At 39.0% G+C, this 9883-nt stretch overlaps 2 protein-coding genes and 1 non-coding gene across 4 annotated transcripts; all 3 read left to right on the top strand.

Annotated features, from left to right (window-relative positions):
* Positions 1-233: 233 nt before the first annotated feature.
* Positions 234-4204, top strand: LOC140790163 (uncharacterized). 2 transcript variants are annotated; one of them, XM_073140114.1, is made up of 8 exons: positions 234-335; positions 1199-1519; positions 1703-1796; positions 2065-2183; positions 2264-2371; positions 2567-2626; positions 3539-3620; positions 3891-4204. In XM_073140114.1, exons 2-7 carry the CDS (start codon positions 1214-1216, stop codon positions 3584-3586), a joined length of 735 nt encoding a protein of 244 aa, XP_072996215.1. In that variant the 5' UTR covers positions 234-335; positions 1199-1213; the 3' UTR covers positions 3587-3620; positions 3891-4204. The 2 variants fall into 2 exon arrangements, with proteins under 2 accessions (XP_072996215.1, XP_072996214.1); XM_073140113.1 differs by having other exon boundaries at positions 2561-2626.
* Positions 4205-6401: 2197 nt separating this feature from the next.
* LOC140790638 (scarecrow-like protein 9) lies at positions 6402-9477 on the top strand. Its single transcript, XM_073140795.1, has 2 exons — positions 6402-6518; positions 6716-9477. Exon 2 carries the CDS (start codon positions 6764-6766, stop codon positions 9101-9103), a length of 2340 nt encoding a protein of 779 aa, XP_072996896.1. The 5' UTR covers positions 6402-6518; positions 6716-6763; the 3' UTR covers positions 9104-9477.
* Positions 9478-9635: 158 nt separating this feature from the next.
* On the top strand, positions 9636-9707 carry TRNAD-GUC (transfer RNA aspartic acid (anticodon GUC)). Its single transcript has one exon. It is a non-coding gene; the product is annotated as a tRNA-Asp (tRNA).
* The last annotated feature ends 176 nt before the right edge of the window (positions 9708-9883 follow it).

Genomic DNA, 9883 nt, shown 5'->3' with positions numbered 1-9883 from the left:
TTACTAAATAAATAAATAAGTGATAATTGAGCTGTAATTTTTATTTTATTTCTGCTACATAATATTAATATATTTTGTGTAATTAAGAATATACTTAGGTGATGGGTGACGAACTAACGATCCAATGAAATATTTATCACAGGACACGGCACCCGCCTAAGCATCACTTTTATCTTCTCAACAACAAGTCAAAAATGACACGTCGGACGAAATTTCTAACGAATCCAACGGCTGAGATCTTATGCCCGGTTACGTTTCTTTTAACCATTTCCCCCCTTTCCGATCCCTTCCTCTTCGTTTCTCTCAAACACTCGAGCCGGGGGATCTTAAATTAGGTACGCCTTCTTTGCTTATATCTCTTCCTTCTATTCTAATCTACGAGTAATTACTACGATTCTGCTCAAATTAGAAGGGATTAATGGAATAAACAAGGAAATTTTCCATAAATTGTTGTAAAATTAGAAGGGATTAGTGGAGTGAGGGTTTGCATTACCAAATTTGATTAGAAATCGAATGAGTTCTAGGAACCTCGGAGTTGTCGGATGCTTTCCTTGCGGAAGGACTGCAGAGTGGTTTCATGGAGGCATATATATCTTTTTCTACTCTGTAATTTGTTGTATTTCTTTTGGTAGTCAGTGTAATATGTCATACTTGTCTCGCTTTCTGTATATAGTAGTGTAGGAATGCTCCATTTGGTCTTGATGGAACTAATAAATGATGGAGAATATTAATATCGTAGCATGCAGTGGCTATGAGTTATACCTGAAGTTCCAATCCTTTTGGTAAAAATAAGGCCAAACGTTGAAATACATTACAATTTCATTAACAATTACTAAACATTTTACCAGTATCAGTGAACATTATTGAAAATAAAAATCTCCACTATTTCCTATTAAATGATGAAATGAGCATTATATTGAAATCTGTCTTTTGATTCTTTGTTCTGACTTAAGAGCGCTTAAAATTACTGTTTGTTTAACATGGTTATTTGATTTTGGGCCGTTTGAACATGATAGGCATAATCATCAAAATTTTTGGTAAAGATGTCAGAAGAACTTTGGTAGAACTAAGCTAATGTACCTATCTCGCTTGACATCCATCAAAGCTGTTAAATGATGACATTCCTGTACTTACTTTTGGATTTTTCCCTGTTCAACCATTATGATGAGAATTATAATTGAATGCCTTATATCCTCAGGCTTAACTTATATAGATGGGATCAGCAGATGAGGTGGTAGAGATAGATATCTTGGAGAGGTGCTTATTATCAGGTCCAGCCTCAAATCAGTATAGTGAAACCGATGATGATATAATTCTCTATACTGCGTCATTTGAAGAGGTGGAAGATAACTTTGTAAAGTACCAGACAGCTCGATGGCTTCTTTATTCTGTACTTATGATCTTGGTGTGGGGAATAGGGCTCCTCATGTTGCTTTATTTGCCAATATTGATATATGTAATGCGGAAAGACTTCCGGTCACGAAAGCTATATTTAACTCCGAATGCAATTATTTACAAGGTAGCTGGCAAGTCATATACCATTTACTATTGGAAGTGTAGTACAACAGATGCAAGTAGAATGTATGGCTCCCTGCTGATTTATTAGCTTTGGATAAAGATGATTCTCTTTTCTCTGGCAACAATTTGGGTCAAAATTTATGCCAATGTTCACTTGTATTGCACTTTTTTTTTTGTAATACAGGTCATGAGACCAATAGCTTTTCCTTGTTTTGGGGTTCTGAAGAAAGAGAAGCATATAGTACTTCCTTCAGTTGCTGATGTTGTAGTTGAACAAGGTAAACCAGGAGTTCACCATATGAATACTTGCAAGAATGTCTCGTCCCTGAATGCATACAAGAACTGATACTATTTTCTTGTAAAAGCCCTTTTGCCTTCTTGGTTTCAGTTGATTCATGCATGATTCTTCATTGATAATGGTGTTATTTCACTTGTATGGAACATTTAAATAAATGAAAAAAAAACTAGAGAAACTGTGCTTTTTTCACTCACAAATTATGCTTACTGTCTAGTGCATCTTCTATATTGTTAACAATTTTTTAGCAGGATATCTGCAATCCCTTTTTGGGATATATTCAGTTAGAATTGAAAATGTTGGCGTGAGACGACCTGCTAGCGATGATGTTAAGATCCAGGGAATTGCTCATCCTAGGGATTTTCAAAAGGTATTCCTGCTTCCATCATATCTGTTCTCTATCATGACCCCCAAGTTTTAGTGCATATCACTCTGTCAGCCCTTGGTCAGGCTGTTTTAACACGGGTTTTGAGTATGAGGAGCGAGGATTTAAGTCAGCAAGCTTCTATAAATCAAGATCCACGGACTTTGGTTTCTGGTTCTATACCTGGTGCTTGGGTATGCAAAAAACATTGTCTCATTTTTATATCTTTTAAACTTTTGGATTAACTAGTACTCTGTCTCTAGCAAAATACTGGACTGATAACAAGCCTGTTGTAACTTTTGGATTGTTCTTTAAACTTATGCAAAATACACTCTAATTTAAATGTATAATATTTAGTTGTTTTGAGCTTTTTTTTACGAAAGTTGCAGGTGCCGTCTTCTGGAGATTTGATATTGCAGAGGCTTGAGGAGGTTGAAAGTTCTGTGAAGGTGAAATTCTACTGATTATTTCTTTCTTTTTCTCCAAATATTGTCTTTTGTATAAGTAGATATATTGCAAGAACCAGTGGCCCCTTTTCTTAAAACTTATAGGTCCGCCCTATCGCTAAAAGCCTAAAACAATTGCCAGATACTCCATTTTTTCAACATGAAATATAATTTTTTTATCAATTAATAGCAACTTTATACTTGATGACCTCCTTTCTGAACCATTCACAGAGAATTTCCTTAACGGAATAATGTTACCAACTCAATTCTTTTCACTTTGTGATTGGTATCTTTGTAAGATAATTCAGACTTCTACTGGTTGGCAAATTTATATGTTTCATTTAATGTATTAATTGGCAACCGATATAGTGGATTATTTTGGTACGTTCTCCTCTTTCTCGACTCTACTGAGTACAGACTTGTGCAGTTGTGCCGCACTGTGCCTGTCTTGTGTTTATTCTGTAGTTCTGATTTCTGCCAATCAACCTGTCAGTGCTGGTAGCTTATTAGAAAAGGGGTGTACTGCAATGGTTAAGCAATCTTTTTCTCTTGATCAACGGTTATCATCTTAAATGATGATGAGTGAAAAGCTGTGTGTCTTCAAACTCTTAAAAAAACGAAAACAAAAAACAAATCCACTTGTACTCCCTCATCTACTTTCACTTATATTGTGTCAGATCTTTGGAGTAAAGCTAAAAATGATCTTCATGGTATTATTGTTTCTAGTCCAGATTAGATTATATAATGGCCCAAATATTCTCCACCTGTCTGTCTTGCTTAAATATCTGGTATTGCCTTAGAGATGAATAGTGGTAGAAACTGGGAGGCAACCTCAGAGACAAATATTATCAGAAATCCATCTGTTATTTTTGCTTTTTTGTGATGATAAACTGGTATTGCATTTCCTCAATGCAGAAAGTGCGGGCACTAATTGAGAGTGAGGCTCAACCATCTAAACTGTAATTTGAGATGAATTGGCGCCATGCATGGAACAAAGGTTTGTTTGTGTTTTAGCTTAATATTTTCACTGAAAATGTGTGTTTCTTTCCCCCCTTGAGATGTCATCAGTGTATCTGTAATCCATGAAGGCATTTGTTTATAGTACTAGAGTTTATATATTTCTGTGTTATGTTCTTTAAGTTTATTTAAGTTTTGAACTTGTTAGGAACCGGTTATTCTACCTTCGGATAATTATTAGAGCAGCATTCAATTATCCACCTAATTGCTTTTGTTGTTCATGTTTCTTGTCATCCTCTTATGTCTACAGGACAGTGACAGATGCATCACTGCACTATCGATGAAGGTTCCTGTTTCACAAATGGCCCTTGATATGTAATTTGATAAAATTGGCTTCTCAATGAAAGGATGGAACTCGACAGATTTCACATCACTTCCATTCTCATATGAATGCTTGGTTCCTCATGAAAGGAAGAAATGCTATCTAATTCTACATATGTAAGATCGTTTAACTTTTATCAGTGTATATCCAATCCAAAGATTCTTGTTTGGCACACTCCTGAGCTCATGTTGTCATTGTACAGCTCTCTTAAAATATTTGATACTCTTCCTCGATTTTTAGCATTTTGCTTGATATGTTCTTAATATCCTTAATTATGCCTGTAACTCTTCTGATTTAATTGATGATGAGAAGGCTATTATTGTGGGGAGTTTTTTCCCTTCTTTTTTGAAGTAATTTGAAGTAAAGGGAGCTGAAGCCCAATCTGCTGCACCATTTTCCTGTCATTAGATGCGAGATAGATCTGGAAGTTTCGACAGAGTCAAAACCTTTGATGAGGCCCAAAATACGCCCGACCAAGTAAAATGAATCACACACAAGTTTCTAACCGTCCAAGATTCGTGCATAAGAAGACTTTGGTGGCTTTTTAAAACTAACTTCGCTTTCTAAAACATCATTTCCTATGACAAATTACCTACCATGCGAGAAGGTGCTAAGAAGTTGCCGTCAAAGGTTCCACTACCTTCTTATAGTCAACTTTGATTGCTTGACCTCCAATTAGAAACCGCCACGACAGCAGATCGCGCTCCCCCCTGATCTTCGTGTATCTTGTTCGATCGTATACAAACACGTGATGGAACACGGAGTCCAGTGCTTCGCGGTTCTGCTCGTATTCGTCGCAGCCGCTTGCCTGGCGAGCAAGATTAGCAGCCCGACTAAAAGTCAACGGGAGACACGGTCGAAATTTAATTACCAGTTACCGCCCGGTCATAGCAGTCGGCGTCTGTGACGATGAGAGGATAAGGTTCACTGCCTTGACCTCCAGGAAATTAACTTGCATCTGGATAGGGAAAATAAGTTTAGTTATTATTGGGCCACTGGCGGCTGCAGGTCACAGCCGGTCAGCTTATTTCAACTTTATATGGTCCAAAGCAAATTACAACCCGGCTACTCCGTAACGGTGACGTGAAAGAACTTAACTGTCCTCAGTCCTCACAACATATATAGTCTGATTTAATATTAGTAAAAATAATTTGATCATTATATTATAAATATTAGTCTTAATGATGGCAGAGATATATTCATCATTTTCCACTTAGTATTTGATGAAAACAAACTAAAAAATTATAACTTGGTTTAGACTATATAATAATTAAGTAATTAAAATCGGACCAAACTAGAGAGAGAAATTATAATTTGCTTTCTCTACATCTATACATATAATACGGGAAAAACATATATATATATATATATATATATATATATACACCTGTTGATATTAGAATCAATAGATAGCACCTACCTAATATATATATGGTATGTATATGTGTATGGTCGTAGTTTCTAGCCTCTATAGCCAAACTAAGAACTAAATACTAGTGTTATTTTCATAGAAAATAACTCGACACCTCTCTCTCTCTCTCTCTCATGAGGTCATAAAGTATAAAGTATGGAACTTTGGAGCATGATTGTAACTTGCAGGCGAGCATCACAGCTCCAAACACAGTTGATTATTAAAAATGAAAATTTACATAATATATAATTTCTCATGAGAAGGTTGGAAGCTACTTGGCTGATATATAATTTATATGCAGACTATTCTTTTTACTATAGAACTTAAGAGCTGACCTTATATATAAAAATAATAAAAATGTAACACTTTTTAATGTTAGATCACTTTATGCGCATCCATCCATGTAAACATCTCACTTGTATAAATTCTTTTCATGATTAAGCTAAATTATGTAATTAATACTCTAGGTAATGACAACATCAAAGCTTTTATGTGTAAGGCACCTTAACCATGCAAAAAATATCATCCTAGACAAATTATTTTGTTGCGAGTAATAATAAATACGCGACGGCACATTGCAAATAGATATAATCGGTAAATACAAAAAGTAAAAGATGAAAAAATTAAAAAAATTCTATCACCTTCTAGAAGATATCTTGAGATTTGGTTTGCATGTGCTCCATTTATATCCTCTTGCCGGTATATTCTATCGATGGAATGGAACACTGGAATACCTTATCCGAGTCCCGGGCCCACACCACCACGTTCAAGCAATCAAGTCAAGTCCGTTCCTGATCAAGCGGTCGCAACCGTCCGATGAAAGAAGAAGCTTGGTGACCAAGCCTCTTGGAGTAGACATGAAATGGAATATTTGCCGAGTGATTGGCGGTCAAACTCCTGGTCGTGGCGGTGACCGATTAATCCCAAAACCACCGGCGTTATCCCGTGACCGTTAACGGACGGCGGGGATTTCCCCAGTGGCCGTTCCGAGAAGCTTCGAGCAAAAGTTACCAACTATATTTGTTTGTTTTTTTTTTTTTCAACCATCGTTGTTGGTTTATTAGTGAGCCGGTGAGCCCACAGGTCGATCGCGCTCTTTCTCCAACGAGTCCCAGGTTTCCTCTCTTTAGGGTTTTCGTGTTAAGGTACGGGGTTTGATTTCCTCCTTTCATCGCTATAATTTCGGATTGTATCTTGCTTTTCATATCCCAATATTTAGGGTTTCGTCTACTCAATTCGATGCGATCCTGTTGACATGTCGTGATTTCTAATTTTAGAGTTCATCATGTGCATAAATGAGTAGGTTCTGTAGTAAAAGTAACCATTTAAGGGTTAAACGTAGGGGAGAGTAGTGGTGATCGGAAGATTCTTGTGATCGAATCCGTTAGTAATGGGCACCGGTATCCGCGATTTGAGGGACATCATGTCGGGACTGAGAGGAGATCCGCTGTCATCCGACCAAATCACCATGAGTAATGGCTCTAATTCACAATCCATCATATCTGAGAATAACTTTATCGGCATCCAGGATATCCTGCTTGCTCCTAACGCTCCTGCTCGTACCCCAAGTCCTAGTGTTGGCTCTACTTTGGATTATGGTATCAATTCGCAAACCATCATAGCTCAAGATAACTTACTTGACCTCCAGACTATTCCCCCCTTTTCCATCCCTCTTGCTCCTGGTTCAGACTCTGTGTCTTCTTTGAACCTCATTGCCGAAATGGATTCCTCGGAAGATTCCGACATAGTTCTTACCTACATAAACCAGATGCTTATGGAGGAGGACATTGATGAAAAGTATGACCAGTATCCAGAAAACCCAGCTCTCCTTGCTGTGGAGAAACCATTCCTTGAGATCCTCAGGGAGAAATCCCCCACGTCGCCGGACCAGCCGCCATTGTATTCCAACCACAGTTCCAATAGCCCTGATAGTGCCGGTAACAGCTATGGGAACTTCAATGGCAACAGTAGCGGGGGTGTGGTGTTACATAACAGCTGGCCCTATGATCCCATCGAGTATGATCAGCTTCAGAAGCACCCACTTTCTGTTGACTACACTTTGCACTCTTCCGTTTCCTCTGCAAAAAGCACTGGCAATATTTTTGAGGGATTAGAAGAGTCTATTGGAAGCATGGTTGCAGCTCCTGATATCTTTACGCAAAGCCAACCTGTTTGGCAGTTTAGGAGGGGAGTTGAGGAGGCGCAGAAGTTCCTCCCCAGTGAGGACAAGTTGGTGATTGATTTAGAGGCCAGCGGGTTTTCTTTGCCACGTGAAGTGAGAGAAGAGAGAAAGTTGATCAAGGTAGAGTCTGAGGAATATCAGGTTCATAGAGGAAGGAAGAACCCACACAGGGATGAATTGGATGTAGAAGAGGGGAGGAGCAATAAGCAGTCAGCTCTTTACACGGAGGAGACCCTTCATGAGATGTTTGATAAAGTTTTGCTCCATAATGGTGAGACCTGCACTAATGATGTTGTACAACTGCAAGCAGCATTAAAGAGTGAAGTGATGAAACATTCTCATAAAAGCAATTCTAAGGGATCTGGCAATGGAAAGGGTCGTGGGAAGAAGCAATCTGCAAAGGAGGTGGTGGATCTTAGAACTCTTCTCATCCATTGTGCTCAATCTGTGGCCACTGATGACCGTCGTAGTGCAGAAGAGTTATTGAAGCAGATAAGGCAGCATTCTTCACCAGATGGAGATGCAAACCAGAGGTTGGCACATTGCTTTGCTGATGGGCTTCAAGCTCGCCTAGCTGGTACCGGGAGTCAACAATACCATTCACTCATGGCAAAGCGAGCTTCTGCTGCTGATGTCCTGAAAGCCTACCAGCTTTTTATGGCTGCATGCCCTATTAAGAAAATTTCTTACTCCTACACCAACCAGACCATCGCAGAAATCACTGAAAAGGCAAACAAAGTTCACATCATAGACTACGGTATATACTATGGTTTCCAATGGCCATGTCTCATCCAACGGCTTTCTAATAGGCCTGGTGGGCCTCCAAGGCTTCGGATTACTGGAATTGATTTACCCCAGCCAGGTTTCCGACCAGCAGAGCGGATTGAAGAGACAGGGCGTCGTTTAGCTGGTTATGCTAAGAGATTCAATGTTCCCTTTGAATATCATCCCATCGCAGCCAAATGGGAGACAATCCAGATTGAGGATCTTAAGATTGAGAAAGACGAGTTTCTTGTTGTGAATTGCCTCTACCGGCTTAGGAATTTGATGGATGAGACTGTTGAAGTGGATAGCCCAAGAAGCATGGTGCTGAACACCATTAAGAAAATGAATCCTGATTTGTTTGTTCATGCAATAGTAAACGGCTCGTACAGTGCACCATTCTTTAGTACACGCTTCCGGGAGGCACTATTCCATTTCTCTGCACTCTTTGATATGCTTGAAGCTAATGTCCCACGGGAGAATGAACAGAGGATGTTGATTGAAAGAACTATCTTTGGGAGGGATGCTCTTAATGTCATATCTTGTGAGGGCACAGAAAGGGTGGAGAGGCCTGAAACTTATAAGCAGTGGCAGGTGAGGCACCTCAGGGCGGGCTTCAAGCAGCTTCCGCTGAATGCGAACCTCATGAAGATAGCAAGGGAAAAGGTGAAGCTGTGCTACCACAAGGATTTTGTTATAGATGAAGATAATCGATGGCTGCTCCAAGGGTGGAAAGGACGTATCCTCTATGCCCTCTCAACATGGAAACCCAACAAGGCATCCTGACTTTGATTAACTAAAATGAAGTCATATGTAGGTGGTACATCTTCCTTGACCCTGCGAGTGGTCCTAATGACTGATTAGAAGGTGATTGTTATCTCCTTGGTTGTTTCATGTTGTATTTTATATATTGAACTCATTACCTGGATTGGAGTTATAGTAGGACTACCAGCGGTGAGAGGAGGCAGGCTTCTCGCTGCTCAATGTCTTATATTTTATAGGTCAGGTTCAAATAATGTATGCAGCAGCCTTGTACCATCTTTGATCATCAACAGTCATGTAATCTGTCTGTATTGTATTTTGGTTAACTCCTAGTTGCGTTACATTTTGTATGCAGTAATTCCTCCTTACATGCAACTAATGTTTAGTGGATTTCTTCAGCCTATTGCTATTTGTGTCTGGAAGTTTATTCTTTGACATGTCTGAAATCTCTCTCGTTTGTTTTAATCACTTCAGTCGCAATTTAAAGCTGAAGGAATATATTGAGAGGCTGAAAAATTCCAGCTTTCAAGATTACGTAATGTAAACAAATATCGAAGTCGTTGTAGTATAGTGGTGAGTATTCCCGCCTGTCACGCGGGTGACCCGGGTTCGATCCCCGGCAACGGCGTTTTATGTTTTTATATTTTATCTCCAAAATCCGAATATGTGATGCTTTTTATTGTAGCACGTCTAAGAACATAGAGAAGTGTGATTCGATTTATTTCATTTTTTTAACTTTTGCGGGCAGCCCTCAGCCCTCGCCCCTCGTAGCATCGATATCTTCAGCGTTGCCATGAAGAATTG

The sequence above is a fragment of the Typha latifolia genome, chromosome 6 (genome assembly GCF_019914945.1).
Source record: "Typha latifolia isolate L0001 chromosome 6, TyphaL0001v2, whole genome shotgun sequence".
In the NCBI taxonomy this organism is placed as follows: domain Eukaryota; kingdom Viridiplantae; phylum Streptophyta; class Magnoliopsida; order Poales; family Typhaceae; genus Typha; species Typha latifolia.
The sequence above is the reverse complement of the archived record's forward strand: the minus strand, read 5'-3'. Positions and strand labels throughout refer to the sequence as shown.